General features: G+C 41.4%; 2 protein-coding genes across 2 annotated transcripts in view; one reads left to right on the forward strand and one right to left on the reverse strand.

Annotated features, from left to right (window-relative positions):
• RAD9B (RAD9 checkpoint clamp component B) overlaps positions 1 to 2,356 on the reverse strand; it is a 96,359-nt gene extending 94,003 nt beyond the window's left edge. The window contains exon 1 of the mRNA XM_073626373.1: positions 1,843 to 2,356. Within this exon, the coding sequence (XP_073482474.1) occupies positions 1,843 to 1,876 (34 nt within the window). The 5' untranslated portion in view covers positions 1,877 to 2,356. The remainder of the gene's footprint in view (positions 1 to 1,842) is intronic.
• On the forward strand, positions 2,147 to 16,802 carry VPS29 (VPS29 retromer complex component). The gene is made up of 4 exons (XM_073626384.1): positions 2,147 to 2,300; positions 8,564 to 8,755; positions 10,258 to 10,493; positions 16,367 to 16,802. Exons 1-4 carry the CDS (start codon positions 2,298 to 2,300, stop codon positions 16,482 to 16,484), a joined length of 549 nt encoding a protein of 182 aa, XP_073482485.1. The 5' UTR covers positions 2,147 to 2,297; the 3' UTR covers positions 16,485 to 16,802.
• The last annotated feature ends 300 nt before the right edge of the window (positions 16,803 to 17,102 follow it).

Here is a 17,102-nt window from a genome sequence, read left to right on the forward strand (position 1 = left end):
GGCCTGGTCATGAACGGGGGTGAAGCTTCCTGGCCTGGGTGAAAAAAACATAAAAGTCAGCAGCTACAAATACTGTAGCTGCTGACTTTTAATATTAGGGCACTTACCTGTTTAGGGAGCCCATGATGTCGGCATCCCATCCCGGGTACTGCCGCCGCCATTCCTGTTAAGGGAACCAGGCAGTGAAGCCTTTGGGCGCATGCCTACTGCGCATGCGCAAAGCGCTCTCTAATTGGCCTGGCAGCGGGGGAAGGAGGAGGGGGGGACTTCCAGGAGATTGGGCTGCTGGTCCCCCCTGAAAGGTGCCAAATGTGGCACTAGAGGGTGGGGGGGGGGAGAAGCATATAAGGGGAAGTTCCACTTTTGGGTAGAACTCAGCGTTAAATAAAAAATGTTGAAGGTTTAATACTACTGTAATCGCTTTTCAGTGAGGCCTTTGTTTGCCAACTTAACCGCTTGCTCACCGACTCACGCCGATATACGTCGGCAGAAGGGCACGTACAGGCATATTAACGTACCTGTACGTTGCCCTTTGAGAAGCAGTTTGCGGGCGTGCCCTCCATGAGTGTGATTGCGGGTCCCGCTGACCCGGTGTCTGCAGGGATACCCGCGATCGTCTCACGGAGAGGAAGAATGGGGAAATGCTTGTGTAAACAAGCATTTCCCCGTTCTGCCTAGTGACAGGACACTGATCACAGCTCCCTGTAATTGGGAGCTGTGATCAGTGTCATGTCACACATAGCCATGCCCCCCCCCCACAGTTAGAATCACTCCCTAGGACACACTTAACCCCTTCACTGCACCCTAGTGGTTAACCCCTTCACTGCCAGTCACATTTACACAGTAATCAATGCATTTTTAATCGCACTGATCTCTGTATAAATGTGAATGGTCCCAAAATCGCGCCAAAAGTGTCCGATCTGTCCGCCATAATGCCGCAGTCACGATAAAAATCACTGATTGCTGCCATTACTAGTAAAAAAAAAATATTAATAAAAATGCCATAAAACTATCCCCTATTTTGTGGACGCTATAACTTTTGCGCAAACCGATCAATAAACACTTATTGCGATTTTTTTTACCAAAAATATGTAGAAGAATACGTATCGGCCTAAACTGAGGAAAAAAACAGTTTTTTTATATATTTTTGGGGGGATATTTATTATAGCAAAAAGTAAAAAATAGTGCGTTTTTTCAAAATTGTCGCTATTTTTTTGTTTATAGTGCAAAAAATAAAAACCGCAGAGGTGATCAAATACCACCAAAAGAAAGCTCTATTTGTGGGGAAAAAAGGACGTCAATTTTGTTTGGGAGCCACGTCGCACGACCGCGCAATTGTCAGTTAAAGCGACGCATTGCCGATTTGCAAAAGTGCTCTGGTCTTTGGGCAGCCAAATGGTCTGGGGCTTAGGTGGTTAAAAACCGTAAGAGGTTCTACATTTAGTCATATCAAGGGCGGCGCAGTGGTGTAGTGGGTAGCACTTTCGCCTAGCAGTAAGAAGGGTCGCTGGTTCGAATCCCAACCACGACACTACCTGCCTGGAGTTTGCATGTTCTCCCTGTGCCTGCGTGGGTTTCCTCCGAGTACTCCGGTTTTCTCCCACACTCCAAAGACATGCTGGTAGGTTAATCTGATCCTGTCTAAATTGTCCCTAGTATGTATGAATGTGAGTTAGGGACCTTAGATTGTAAGCTCCTTGAGGGTGTAGGGACTGATGTGAATGTACAATATATATGTAAAGCGCTGCGTAAATTGACGGCGCTATATAAGTACCTGAAATAAATAAATATTCTCTATAAAAGGCGTCTTTCTGAATAAAGCTCATCATTATGTTTTAATACCTTTTAAGTGCCCGCCGGGTATTACACACTTCATGACCAAAACAGCACACAGAGCTCATTGACTGCTGACACAGAAAATCTCACAGTTCCAGGATCCCTTCCTGTGACCAATAACCTGATAGTGTCATCATTTAGCTCAATAAAAAGCGGGAACACCTCAGAAGACAACTGCGCACGCGCAGAACAGCTTCCGCCCAGGGCGCAGGCCACTCATGTGACAGCCGTAGACGTCACGCTTCCTGCGTTCCCTTTTTCTCATGTGACGTTAATTTGGGCCTATCTGGCGCTCCGTAGAAAATTCTTTAGCAGCCTGTTCGCTGATTGGCTGTGGTGACTGATTGCTCATTTGCTGCTGCTGTCGCCATCTTGTGATTGGCAGAGGCCTCTCTTTGCCCATTGGTCACCGCGTTTATTCTTGCGGCATCCAGTGTGATTGCACGACTCCGGGGTGCAGGATGGTAAGAACTCGGATACCTGGGGTAGTGAGGGGGACACGTCCCGGTGCTCAGTTCTTTTATTGCGGCGGGGCTTTGAAGGGTGTGCAATGTATAGTCCGGCAAGGAAGGTCCGCTGTGCGGCTAAGGAGTGACATAGGCCTGGGCTGCAGACATGGGTGGTGGTTCTGTCATATGATCTCAGTCATTCTCAATGAAAAGTCCCCACAGGAAGTCAGCACTTCTGACGCCTTTCATGTGCCATTGATCGAGGCTGATCTGTGTTCACCAACACTGGGAGAGACATGGAGGAACTGACATTACAATACAGGGTGCTGAAGAAAATGGGAACCACTACTACTTCCTTTCTGTGAAGATCCAAGACATCCGTGTAGGAAAAGTACCCTTCCCACCAGAGCGCTAATTGCCCCGGTGGAAGAAACCATCAAGGGCCGGCCTGACAGCCCCCCATCCGAGCCCCCGGCTTCCAGTAGTGGGAAGGCGTCCATGGATATTCTTCCAGAATCCCGCCCCCTGGGGTGTGCATCCGGGGGGCTCTGCGACTGCTGTGCCCTTCACAGTAAAGGACTAATCACAGCGGCCCTTTACCATGTGATCAGCTGATCACATGGCAACAGACTAGCCGGTTACCAGCAGTCCTTTCCTCCCACGCTGTGTCTGTTTGAGGAAAGGAGAGCCATTAACCGGCAAGACTGTCAGTACGTTGTTTACACTGATTATCAGTGCCGCCTATCGGTGCTCATCCATCAGTGCTCATCCATGCCACCTATCGGTGCTCATCCATGCCGCTCATCAGTGATCATCTATCAGTGCTCATCCATGCCGCCCATCAGTGATCATCTATCAGTGCTCATCCATGCCGCCCATCAGTGATCATCCATCAGTGCTTATCCATGCCACCTATCAGTACTCATCAGTGCCTCCTCAGCAGGAGTTTGAGCTGACAGCATCTCTCTCATACAGCCCAGAGCCTGCACTGACAGTTCACCCTCCCTCGCACGGATGGGAGAGGAGAGAGCCAATCTGCTACTTCTCTTCCCACCCCTCTCCTCCTGTGTGGGCACTGTTTACAGTGGCGTTCCACCCATTTTCTACATGTGCAATCTTTCCCATGGCCATTGAGAATGCTCTTACAAAAGGCAATTTATTTATTTATTTTTTTTTTCTATTTTCAGCAGCACTTCTGGCTGCAGCCGCCTAGGGCAATTTTGCCACTAGGCAATTCACAAGGACTCCAGGGATATAGGCTTAATGTATCTGAGGAAACCATGTGAATCGCCTAGTGACACAATCTCGCTTTATTTCCAGACCAGAAAGAGAGGAAAGGAAGAGAGAGCACCGCACAGTGGCATTACCACTCAGGCGTGAGATCGGGAGGTGCATGCTGGGTAGCCAACTGCACCAATTCCCAGAAATGAAAAGAAGGGTTTCAGATGCCCACAGCTGAAGTGGAATCTGCCTGCTTCCGAGATCTGATATAGCATTCCACTATTTTAACATAAACTACAAGGACCACATATTTATTTTTTTTAATTTTATTTCAGGTACTTATATAGCACCGTCAATTTACGCAGCGCTTTACATATACATTATACATTCACATCAGTCCCTACACCCTCAAGGAGCTTACAATCTAAGGTCCCTAACTCACATTCATACATACTAGGGACAATTTAGACAGGATCCAATTAACCTACCAGCATGTCTTTGGAGTGTGGGAGGAAACCGGAGTACCCGGAGGAAACCAACGCAGACACAGGGAGAACATGCAAACTCCAGGCAGGTAGTGTCGTGGTCAGGATTCGAACCAGCGACCCTTCTTACTGCTAGGCGAGAGTGCTACCCACAACACCACTGTGCCGCCCACATATATGACATTCTCTAAATGTTGCTGTGTATGTGTAGACAAGTATGGCGGAGTGTTTAAAAAAATGGGGGACTGGAACTCAGCTGTTAAGTGTGAAGCCCAGCAGCTGAATGATCAAATTCAGCTGCTTCGCTTCACACTTTCTGCGGTGCACACACAGGAGGAGAGGGGCAAATTGCATGCGATTTCTTTGCAATGCAATTTGCACCAATTAATTTTCTAGGAACACAAATTGCGCCGCAAATTATCGGTACTCTGTATCGGCAAGTATATGGCAAAAAGTATCGGTAGGAGTACTTAAGAAAATACTCTGTATCGGTACATCCCTATTTTTAACAAAAGTCTAGTTACTCTTTAACAGTGAATGGTTTTGCAAGCACAATACCGTGTCTTTGTGCTACATACACAGGGCAACCAATAATTTGAATGCAAATCGCACCACAAAAGTATAGGTATTGGGAGCATTTTCACTAGTACCAGAGAAGTGGCACTGTGCAGAGGCCATTAGTGTTACTGTGCAGGGCCAAACGTATGCGTACTCGTGAAAATATTCGGTATTGGTGCATTCCTATTTTTAACAAAAGGAGTTACTCTTTAACAATAAATAGTTTGGCAAGCACAATGCACGTTTTTGTGCTACATGCACAGGGCAACCGATTTATTTGAAGCTGCCCTAGGTGCAACTAACTTGCCACAGAAGCTCCTGCAGTATTTTGAATTTTTTTACAGTGCATTTTGGCATGCGTAGAAACATGGGACTGGTGGCCATTAACAACGAACAATGTTTTGTTTTTTTTTAGTTTGTTTTATTTCGTTTTTATATGCGTCCTGTGAACATGTGTGAAAACGTGCAATTTCACACGCGTTTACGGAATGCTTAGCCAGTGCGCACATCAAGGATAATAAAGGACCAATAGTCTTGCAATGTGTGTAAGGACACTGACAGCTCAGAGAAGGTGGGGAGGGATGATATATTACAGCTTGTTCCTCTACACCTAGACTTGGCAAGCATCTAACCGTTGCAGTACAGGAAATGGCTGGGAACTGCAAGGGTATTTTGTTATCTCAGAGTTCTGCTTCAACCTGTAATTGATATGAGGTTTAATAAGTTTTCTTACAGCTGTCAACATGGGGGAACTTCACTGAGTGCTTCAGAACTGCCAGCAGTGCAATTGTGCCAGAATGGTACCCAGTAATGTACAACGCTGAACTTTAGCCAGTACCCAGGGATGTACGGTGCTGATCTTTAACCAACACCCCAGTAATGTATGACCTTGTGCCCTAACCTAATAAATGGTAATGTATAGCACTGAGCTCTGACAATACCTGGTAATGTACAGAACTGATCACTAACCAATACCTGGTAATGTAAAGTGCTGATCTCCTTATCAGTACCCAGTAACGTACATCACTGAGTCCTGACAAATAACTGGAAATGTACAGAGCTCTAGCCAATACCTGATAATATACAGTGCTGGGTTCTAACCTATACCTGGTAATGCACAGCGCTGGGCTTTAACTGGTGCACAGTAATGTATTGAGTGGACCTAGATATTGTTTTCAGCTTATTACAATAGTGGTGAAAAGAGTTTCCAGTCATAATAGAGATATGGGAGCTGTCTTTAGAAGTAAAAAAAAAAAAAAAAAGTGCAAGCTGTGTCATCTTCATGCTTGCTTCACTGTAAGGTAAGCCGTTAAAGTCAAGACTCTTTTCCTGCATACTTGCTGTGAAAAAGGAAAAGGATGGCAACTGGAGTTTGCACAATTAGGCCCCCTTTCACACAGGCAATCCGTCTGTCTGTTTTTTTTTTTTTTTATCCGTCTACTGATGGATAAAAAATGGACAGCATTTTATTTCTATGGACAAACGGATGATCATCTGATTACATCCATTCAGTTCTATTTTTTTCTTTTCTGTTAAACTGAACAGCCAGCGTTCAGATCTGTTGAAATGGAATAAATGTAAACGGATGCCATCTGATTACATCTGTTCTGTTTATGTCCGTTTTGTTATGCAAGAACCAAAAAACAGTTTTTTTTTTTTTTTTTAGTTTTTTTTTTTGTTTATACAGTTGTCACCTCTGATTTGGTTTTTACAACAAAGGATGTAGACTGATATAAACTGATCTGAAGTAAAAACTGATGTGAACTCAACTGAAGACAGATGTGCAAATTGATGTTAACTGATGTAATCTGAATCCATTTTCTTCAATTTTTTTTTTCCTTTGCTAAAAAAAAGTGACTGAATGGATGACACCTTTGTGTAAGGGTCCATATTGGCAGCTCATATTTCTATGAGAAGCCCTACTCTTGGGCAATGGCTGACTGATGGGGGTCTTCCAACAAAGGCTACCTTCAATCAACTTTGTGTTTGGGGGGGGGGGGGGCATTTTTAGGGTCACTGGTGCTTTTCAAATATCTGTAGTCGACATGTTTTTTGGATAGAGTGGGGAAGACTCTGAACCCCTTAACCCATTTCAGTTTGTAATTGCGGTTTGTGTCCTGGCAGGGACCTTCCCAGGACAGTTCTTCAGCAGCTACAACTTCTTTGGAGATGGAGTGCTGTTGGCAGTAGTGCAGCAATCCTATATGTAAATGCCTTGACTGAATGTGCAGTCCAGATCTGGCTGACAAAAATTCAGTTTATTAACATATACAGTAATACAAATTCCATACATTAAAGATGAATTTACGTTTAATAACAGACTCACTTTGCCTTTGTTGTTTTAACCAGAGAAAGAAAAATGTGCAACAGCTTCACTTTCTTTTGCATCAAATTAAATGCATTAACTGTAGCATACCATATATTATATTACATTATATTATATTATGTCCTAAATGTGTGTGTTTGTTTTTTGTTTTTTTTTTTTTTTTTTTTTTACAACCAAAATGAGTGAGTATATTTTTTACGAGCCTTCATTCATCATGAAGAACACTTTTTATAGATATTATGGCAAGTGTTGTCAGTATATCCACAGTATTCTTCAAACCACTTTTTTTTTTTTTTTTTTTCTGCTTTTCAAAGGAACCTCTTAAATCATATTCTTTCTTAACATCCCAAATCGTTTATTATTTTTTATTTTGTATTCATTTTCCTAATCTGTCACCCATTTTCTTTTGCTTTCTTTTTATTTAACATCGCTCATGCTTCACCCTTTCATACTCCCTTGTCTGCAATCAACTCCTCCATAAGCCTGGGCACAGAGTAAGTTTACCTCTAATCGTGCACTAACACTGCGGGTGTGTGATTGGACTCCTATGTATCTTTCCCTCTATACTAGAAATCATTATCCTTTCCTATCACAACTTAGTCATATAATAAAACATACATTCGCCTTCCAAAGCCCTTTGCAGCCAGTTACATTTTTTTTATTTCTAGAAAACTAGCAAAGGATACACTTCTAAGTTTAATGCCTCATCCTTGTTAGAGTATATGTACCAAAATGGTTTATCAGTAACGGAGGACAAACCGGAGTAGGTACATCATTGAATTTTGGATAGATGCATTTCCTTTTTTATTCACTGCTTTGAAAAAAAACTCATTGATTGCTGTTCTTGTGCCTGTCATGTGACTAATTTGCATGTCTAGGGTGGAAGTAATCTGTATCAAATTTTCCTATGGAGACTGATATGTCTTTGAAGGCATTGACCTACAAGAGCTGTAAAATGACTAATAATACAAACCATAAATTGAAATAAATACATGACTGAGATAATAAAATGGCCCCTGTATTTTTATCTGTTTGTTTTATTTTCTTTTTTTGAGTTTATTCTATATTTTATAACCCCCTTTTTTTTTTTTTTTTTTTTTTTTTTTTTTGTAATAAACTATGATGTGACTGGATTCTTGCAGTGTATTTGTGAATTATAAAGATGTATCCACTCCCATGAGAGACATTTTGACTCTGCTTTTCTATTGACTGGTATGCACCTTGGAACTGTAGAAGTCTAACATTTTAAGTGGTGCATTGTCCTTTGTAGTAAACGTTGACCGTGTAGGGATATTCAGATTGGATTTTTCTCAGTTTTATAAAAGGGTTTGTCCACATTAGGGGCCAAACAGAATGCAAGGGACCATGGGAAGCAGATAGGAGCAGGGGATGTAAGTAAAGGCTCCTGGGGTGCCTACTATACAGCACAGGATTTAGTGGGTTGTCTAATTTTTTAAATGTAGGTTAACTTTAACTGACCATGTTCAACAAATACATTTTTTTTTTCTTTAACTTTGTAGAGTTTACAGTAAATTGCAATTGTCAGGCAATAAATATTATGAATGGATGCAGCTTTGAATAAACACTAATGTCTGCTTTTGAGTGTCATTATATAAATATCTTGCATAATTTTTTTTTTTTTTTATGTATTGTGTGTAATTAATGTGATTTCTTTTTAACCTCTGTAGTTGGTCTTGGTGTTAGGAGATCTACATATCCCACATCGATGTAATAGTTTGCCAGCAAAATTTAAAAAATTGCTTGTGCCTGGCAAGATCCAACATATTTTATGCACTGGGAATCTCTGTACCAAGGAGAGCTATGACTACCTCAAGACACTGGCCGGGGATGTTCACATCGTCAGAGGAGACTTTGATGAGGTTCTCGTTATTTCTTATAGACACTTCTGTTTGCATATGTTTGACATGTAACATTTAATGACCATGCATGGAATAAGATTATTGTACAATACAATCTCCTGATGTGAAATGCAGAGATTAATGCAGTTGGATAATTCTCATCCAATTTTCTCTGCATCTTTGGCTATAAAGCTGAGATTGATGGTGATAACTTTAAAGGGGTTGTAAAGGTAAAAATTTTTTCACCTTAATGCATTCTATGCATTAAGGTGAAAAAACTTTTGACAGTACCGCCGCCCCCAGCCCCCCCGTTTTACTTACCTGACGCCTCGAATCTTCGCTCCTCGTCCTCGTCAGCTTCATTGCAGCTCAGCCTGGTCGCTGATTGGCTGCAGTGGATGGATTGAAAGCAGCGCAGCCATTGGCTCGCGCTGCTGTCAATCACATCCGATGACGCGGCGCGCCGGGGGGCGGGGCCGAGTGATACAGCGAGCGGCTATAGCCGCCAGCTGTATCACGGGAGCGCGCCCGCAAGCACTCACCACCGTGCGAGGGAGCTCGCATGAAGGTGGTAAATGCTTGCGGGGAGGAGCTGAAACAGCCGCCGAGGGACCCCAGAAGACCAGGTTCGGGGCCACTCTGTGCAGAACGAGCTGCACAGTGAAGGTAAGTATAACATGTTTGTTATTTAAAAAAAAAAAAAAAAAAACAACTTTACAACCCCTTTAAGATCCCAATAGTTAGTTTGATATCACCGCATATGCCCCGAATAGGGAACCTGTGATTGTTGTACAAGGGATTTTACTGCTTTTAAAGCATTAGTAAAGTCTGTAATAATGGAAAAAAAAAATGGGTCACTCGGCAGGTTTAAGTCATAATGTACAAGTATGCACTGTATACTGGTACATTATGACAGACTTGCCTTAAAACTGTGCCCTCCAGCGCAGCGTTGACAGTGCTCTCCCTGGTCCCCATCGGCTCCCATCTTCACCCGGGCTTAGTATCTTCAGCCGATTGGCCAGGCTAAGGTGACGTCACTCATGCGCATGGGAGTCCCATCACCGCGCATGTGTGGCTCAAATCACCTTACCCGCTGACAGGCAGGGGGAACATTTATGACAGAAGAGACCTTTTATGATCTCTTCTGTCATAAAATCCCTGCCTGTCAGCGTTTTTTTTTTTTTTAGACTTTCACTTTTTATTGCTTTAAGAGACTGTAGTGTGTACACCACCAAGCAGCAACTAAAAATCCATAGAAAGGCAGCAGACCCTCTCCCTCTCCAACCTTGCTCCCCTAATTCCCCACCCACCCCTGCAATTTATTATTTGCCTTAAATGCTTACTACATTTTTTATTTTTTTTTTTTTTTAGTTTTTTTATTTTTTTAATTGCTCCAATTTAGGAAATTCCCCCTACATATAACCTGATATTTAACTTTAACAGCAGATTTTTTTTTTCCAAGCTGGAGTTCATTAATCTCCTGTGTTTATTTATTTATTTATTTATTTATTTTCCTCCCATAGAACCTAAACTACCCAGAACAAAAAGTGGTGACAGTTGGGCAGTTCAAAATCGGCTTAATCCATGGCCACCAGGTCATTCCTTGGGGTGACATGGCTAGCCTGGCACTATTGCAGCGGCAACTTGATGTAGACATAATGGTTTCCGGACATACGCAGAAATTTGAGGCCTTTGAGCATGAAAACAAGTTTTATATTAACCCTGGATCTGCAACAGGAGCCTACAGTGCTTTAGAATGGTGAGTTAAATCTTGCCAGCTTTGGTTTAGAAGGTAACTTCAAGATGGTATTTTCTTACAGTGAACTTGTATAAAAGCTGATAAAAGAAACAGAGGTGCTGGCTAGGGAAACAGCCGCATTTCTATTGCCTTTATTTTGAGCCTTCGCCTTTTTGCATTGTACATGTTAAACCCGTATTTAGGTTTTACCACGTTGCCAAGCCAACCCCACCCCCATATCCACTGGTCACAGGTGCAATGCTTTGCAGGCTTCTGTGGGAAAAAAATTTGTGTGTGTATATGTATGTGTATATATATATATATATATATGTATGTGTATAATATATATATATATATATATATATATATATATATATATATATATATATATATATATATATATATACATACATATACACATTGACACTTCTGAATGTGTTTGGATAGCGTGGTTCTCCAACAAATGCTTGCATTATTACTGTGTATTGCAGTGGTTTGTGGTCAGGGAAGGGAACCACAGGACAAGGGGAGGGACCAGTTATCCAAAAACCTGGAAGTGTTGGATAGCAGCAGTGGCTGTAACACTTTCTTGGAAATATAGAAGCCTTTGCAGCCACCTAAATCACTTTGGGGTTTATTTAGTAAAGGCAAATCTACTTTGCACTACAAGTACACTTGAAAGTGCAGTCGCTTTAGATCTGAGGGGAAGCTCTGCTGATTTTATCATCCAATCATGTGCAAGCTAAAATGCTGTTTTTTATTTTCCTTACATGTCCCCCTCAGATCTACAGCAACTGCACTTCCAAGCACACTTGTAGTGCAAAGTGGATTTGCCTTTAGTAAATAAACCTCAGAGTCTAAGTATAGAAAAGCCAGTGGATTCATTTTAAACCAAGCACATGGCTGTTATTGCAGTAAATACTAAGTGTAACCACTTCAAGCTTTCCTTTCAGTTTGAGAGCATATAGTATACAGCTTGGCATTGGATTTTCCTTGAAAATCTTTATGCCCACCCTTTATTACATGCTGTTGATTGCTAGGACATAGACAAGAGTAGGGAAAGGGCGCATGCTGCATCCTGGGAGCTGAGCTCTACCTGCGGTGTGTATGTATGTATATAAACTATGGAGAAACAAAAAGCCAAATCTGACACATTCCTTGCAAAACTCCAAAAATGAACTGGACAAACTTATTGGCACCCTCAATGTAATATTTGGTAGCACACCCCCTTGGAAAAAATAACTACAATCAATCGCTTTCTGTAACCATCAATGAGTTTCTTACACCTCTACTGGAATTTTGGACCACTCTTTCATTCCAAGTCTCACAGATTGGAAGGGTTCCTTTTTTTCCCAACGACTGTTTTAAGATCTTTCCACAGGTGCTCTTTGGGATTTAGATCTGGACTCATTGCTGCCCACTGTAGCACTCTCCAGCGCTTTGATGTAACCCATTTCTGGTTGCTTTCTGACTTGTGCTTTGGGTCATTGGTCTGCTGTAAGACCCATGCCCTCTGCCCGAGACTAGAGGTCGACCAATATTTGGCGTTTTTTAATTCATTGGCCGATTGTGCTGATAAAAAGTCAGATTTATAACTTCAGCGTGACTTGCAAATGACTTCTGTAATAGAAGTCAATGCAAGTTGCCTGAAGTCTTCTGTGGAGCCACTTCTATCCTCTCTGGGCAGCCTGCCAAGTCTGATAAAAGAAGATAAAAAGATACAATGTTTAAACTTATCAATGGACTGAACTCTGTGTGGAGGAGTTCTCAGTTTAACCATTTAAAGACTAAATCTTTTCTGACATTTGTGGCTTACAAGTAAAAATCATGTATTTTCTGCTAGAAAATCACTTAGAACCCCCAAAAATTTATAATTAAAAAAAAAAAATTTTTTTTTTAATCAGAGACCCTAGGGAATAAAATAGCGGTTGCTGCAATATTTTATGTCACACGGTATTTGCACAGCGGTCTTTCAAACGCAAATTTTTTTTTTTTTGGGAAAAAATACACTAATGAATAAAAAAACTAAGCAGTAAAGTTAGTCCTCCTTTTTTGGACAAAAAAAAAAAAAAAAGTTTTGATTACCTGTTTAAATGTAAGAAATTTTCTGTATTGCTTATTACTTAAGGCTGCTTTCACACTGGAGCAGGCAGGCGTTGACGGTAAAACGCTGCTAGTTTTAGCAGCGCTTTACCGTCATTTTAGCGGCGCTATTCGGCTGCTAGCGGGGCGCTTATAACCCAGCTAGCGCCCGAGGAAGGGGTTGAATGCGCCCGTGAAGTGCCGCTGCCGAATCGCTTTGCAGGTGCTTCAGCAGCGGTGTGCATTCATTTCAATGGGCAGGAATGGTGGAGGAGCGGTATACACAGCTCCAAAGATGCTGCAGGACTTTTTTTTAACATCCTGCCAGCGCAAGCACTTGGGCTTTCACACTGAGACTGCAGAGGAGCCGTTTTGCAGGCATTTTACAGGCACTATTTTTAGCCCAAAAGCGCCTGAAAAACGCCCCATTGTGAAAGGGGTCTAACTTAGATTTTATGAGATGAAGGGGTAAAAAACAAAAATCGGCTTAACATATCGGCCCAAAAAAATCGGCATCATATATCGGCCATCGGTCGCCGCAATTTCTAAATATCGGCATCGGCCAGAGAAAAACCCATATCGTTCGACCTCTACCCGAGACCCAAATTTCTGACACTGGGTCCTACATTGAATTCTACATCCCACCCCAGAATTCTTTGGTAGTCTTCAGATTTCATAACGCCATGTACACAGTCAAGACATCCAGTGCCTGAAGCCGCAAAGCAACCCCAAAACATCCAGTGAACCTGAATGTAGGTACTGTATTCTTTTCTTTAAAGGCCTCCTATTTCTTTTTTCCCGAAAACCATAGAGCGGTGGGCTTTACCAAAAAGCTGTAATTTTTGTTTCATCTGTCCACAGCACATTCTCCCAAAAAGATTTTGGCTTCCTTGGGTAAGTTGTGGCAAGCTCTTTGATCAATTTTTCTCTTTTGTCCACGTCCAGAGAGATTAGCTAGTGCCATGGGCTGTAAACTTCTTGACAATGTCGCGCACAGTGGACACAGGAACAATAACATCTCTGGAGATGAACCTTGAGATTGTCCATGCTTTTCCACAATTTTTGTTCTCAAATCCTCAGACAATTCTTTGCTGCTATTTCTCTTTTCCATGTGGCACACAACAGAAAGGGTTGAGTCAATTTTTCACCATTTTAACTGGTTGCCGGTGTGATTTCTATATTGTCAGCACCTGTTAATTGATACAATTGAGTATAATTACAAATTAAAGGAGCATCACAAACTTGGAATGCAATTATTTCTTACAATTTTGAGAATGTGCCAATAATTTTTGTCCAGTCCATTTATGGAGTTTTTTTGCGTGAAATGTGTCACATTTGGCTTTTTGTGCCTTTTGTGTTATACCAATAGAAATAAATATGAGAATGCCTAAACGTTTGTAATTGCAAAAAATTTCTGGGCGAAGTGGTGCATTATCTGACAGAAATGCAGGGATGCTGATATTTTTGGTCATAACTCTATGTATTTCACATTGCTGTGCTTCAAAAATAAAGGCTACATATACAGGCAGAGGTTTCAGCACTTGTGTGATAATCTTCACAGTCTGGTGTTGGACTTTTGTCTGATATTCTGCTCATCTCTGCTGGTATGGCTTGCTTCTTAAAGTCCTATTAAAATCAAAAACAAACCTTTTATTAAAATGCAGCTTGCCAATTCTTAGATGTGATGGCTGCATTAGTGGTGTGTTTTTGGGTCGTCTTTCTTTTATTTTCACCTGTTCTGGTCAGTAAGTCTGTTTTTTTCAAAGGAACAAGCTCTCTTGCAAATGTTTCAATTAAAAGTGTTGAGACTAATCATTTAACACTGACAGGGGTGCTTACAATGATCAGCTTTTATTTTATTATTGTAAAACATTTATCCCAAAAGAAGAAAAAAGTTTGCTGTAAATGCTTGTGTAACTGCTAGTCAATCTAATACTCCCCTACCCCCAGACTGACAGTACTGCTGTTTAAAGGTGCTCCTTCCTCCAGAGTGGGGGCACCAAAGTATAGGAGATGTGTTAATGGCAGACTCACCAGATGAAAACAGAGGGGGGAAAAAAGCCTAAAAAAAAAAAAAAAATTGCAGCCACCACATCTAATTATTGGCAAGTGGCAATAGATTACATTTTTGGTTTTGGGTTTAATACCAATTTAAAGAAGAGCTTAAGGAATTATAACAGGAAAGGACATTTTGTAAAGTCTCAGTCTCATTCTATGCATTTTAAGGTGTAAACCTTCTGCGCTGCCCCTCAGAGGTCCCCTTTTTCTTACCTGAACCCGATCGTTCCAGTGACAGGCACGGGTCCAGCCGCTGTCTTGGGTCCTCATTGGATGGATTGATAGCAGCAGGAGCCATTGGCTACCGCTGCTGTCAATCAAATCCAGTGACACGGGGGCGGGGCCGAGTCCTGCTGTCTCGGGAGTGCGCTCCGCACGGGTGCCCCCGTGGAAATCGGCTCTCCATGGGGGCACTCACCGAACAGGAGGAGCCAAGAACACCGCGGGGGGACCTCCAGAAAAGGAGGATCGGGGGCCACTTTGTGCAAAACTCTTGCACAGAGCAGGTAAGTATGAAATGCTTGTTTACGTAGCTCAATGTTTCCATGTCATGCACTTCTGCTTCCTGTTTTGCAAATAGAATTGCTCCACTCTAATTTCATATTTGCATGATCATCCATTTACGGTAACTTGCACACAAGGATCGCTGATCTGAATAAAGTACATCTCAGCCTGATGTGCTATTTGCCTGACTTTTATACTGACCCACTGGCTTCCTTATTTCACAGTTGCTGACCCAGAGCAAGTGTGAAGATCAGAAAAGCCAATACATAGTTCTAAATACTTTAAATGGAAAACAGTGCAGCACAACAAAAATAAATCTCTTGTACTAAATATCAACACCTAAATATTAAAGTGCTATAAACATCTAATACAATTTTATAGTGTGCAACAAATATGATAGTCCACAAATGGTGTAACATTTAAATTCAATCAGTATATACATTGTGATCCAAATAATAGAAGTTCTCTGCGTTCCACCACCATACAAACTGTCCGCTCACCTCGAAGCCATGACCACTGCATTACCAGAAGTTCAAAGTAAGCAGTGTTCCCGGAGATAATTTGTGAGCTCTGACAGGCTTTTAACAGATCCTCACTCCTCTTTTCCAATAGGAAGGGTACATAGGTCCTCAGGAACACCCAATGTATATGGTAAGAAAAGGGAAGTACACAAGATCGAATGTTCTTTTATTTACAAGGTTTAATAAATAAAAGCAGAATATTGCACCAGTGCTAGCTCTATGCACGTATTAAACACATGTGCCGACTCTTGGCTTAATAATAAGATGGCCGTGATGAAGTGACACCCAAGGCCCAGTCCCCCTATAAACACTTACCTGCACCTGGTCCAAAGAATTGAATCCAGAGGGTCAGCATGGACATTTTTTGGGCAGATTTAGTAAGGGAATTGAGATTTTTTTTTTTTATACAATAAATGTGAAGATTAGAGGTAAAAAGAAATTTGCTATCCACATGATTGGATAATGGAAGTGAAGGTTACACAATTTGTGTGAAGATTCTCAACTCCTTTAGTAAACCAGCCTCATTCTCTGGAAATTAAAACTCAACTGTTAACCATGTTCAATTTGGGGAAATCTAAATTTTAACTGAAGTTATAAATGACGGAATTTATACTGCCACTATATGAAAATTGTTGAATGGTTGGTGTAATGATAGTTTGCTTATAATAAGGACATTTCTTTAGTTCTAGATGCAAAACAATTTATTTTTATCATTTTGATGTCTTACAGCAACATTATTCCTTCCTTTGTACTCATGGATATCCAGGCTTCTACAGTGGTCACCTACGTGTACCAGTTAATTGGGGATGATGTGAAAGTAGAGCGAATTGAGTACAAGAAGTCCTGAAACTAATTTTGTTTTTATGGCCTTTACTCCTTATTCTCATTTATTATTGAATCAGTCTTCACCTCTAACCAGTTAATTATAAGCCTTGTATTCCTACTTGCATTGTCATTTTGTTTTTCATTCTTTGCTGCTGTAGTTTTAATGTAAACAATTATTCTGATTAGTTTACATGTCATGAAATAAGTGTGCCGCATATAAAAACTTTGTAAAAAGGAAAACATTTGTAAATATAACATTTAATGTTACCATCCGCTGATATGTTACCATAAAAAATATATACAGAATAAAATGGAAAACCTTGTTATGTCTTTAGCTATATTCACATGTTGTCTCTTAATGCAGTGTTTCTTGGGAAAGAATTGCTCATGTTGATTAGATATACAGTGGTTTTTCTCACACTACAAATCCCATAGTTCACCTTGGGAGCAAGCAAGAGAGGGTGGCTACATGGCAGCACACAATAAGATCATATAAAATTAATGCAGCCACCTAACAGGAAGCGAGAGCAGCAACAAAAGGAATTTGAAGGCTACGGAGAGTGATAGAGAGTACTTATGTAGGAACACACCTCTCCCTCTCCCTCCAATGGCAGTTGCTGTAATCCCTTGAGGCCTGTTT

This window comes from Aquarana catesbeiana, linkage group LG01 (assembly GCF_042186555.1).
Source record: "Aquarana catesbeiana isolate 2022-GZ linkage group LG01, ASM4218655v1, whole genome shotgun sequence".
In the NCBI taxonomy this organism is placed as follows: Eukaryota; Metazoa; Chordata; class Amphibia; order Anura; family Ranidae; genus Aquarana; species Aquarana catesbeiana.

What these genes read in the sequence shown, in the direction of transcription:
- VPS29 (XM_073626384.1), top strand. An exon ending in TCAGAGGAGACTTTGATGAG is followed by an intron (nt 8,756 to 10,257) that starts GTTCTCGTTATT and finishes TTCCTCCCATAG; the next exon opens with AACCTAAACTACCCAGAACA. An exon ending in GCCTACAGTGCTTTAGAATG is followed by an intron (nt 10,494 to 16,366) that starts GTGAGTTAAATC and finishes GATGTCTTACAG; the next exon opens with CAACATTATTCCTTCCTTTG.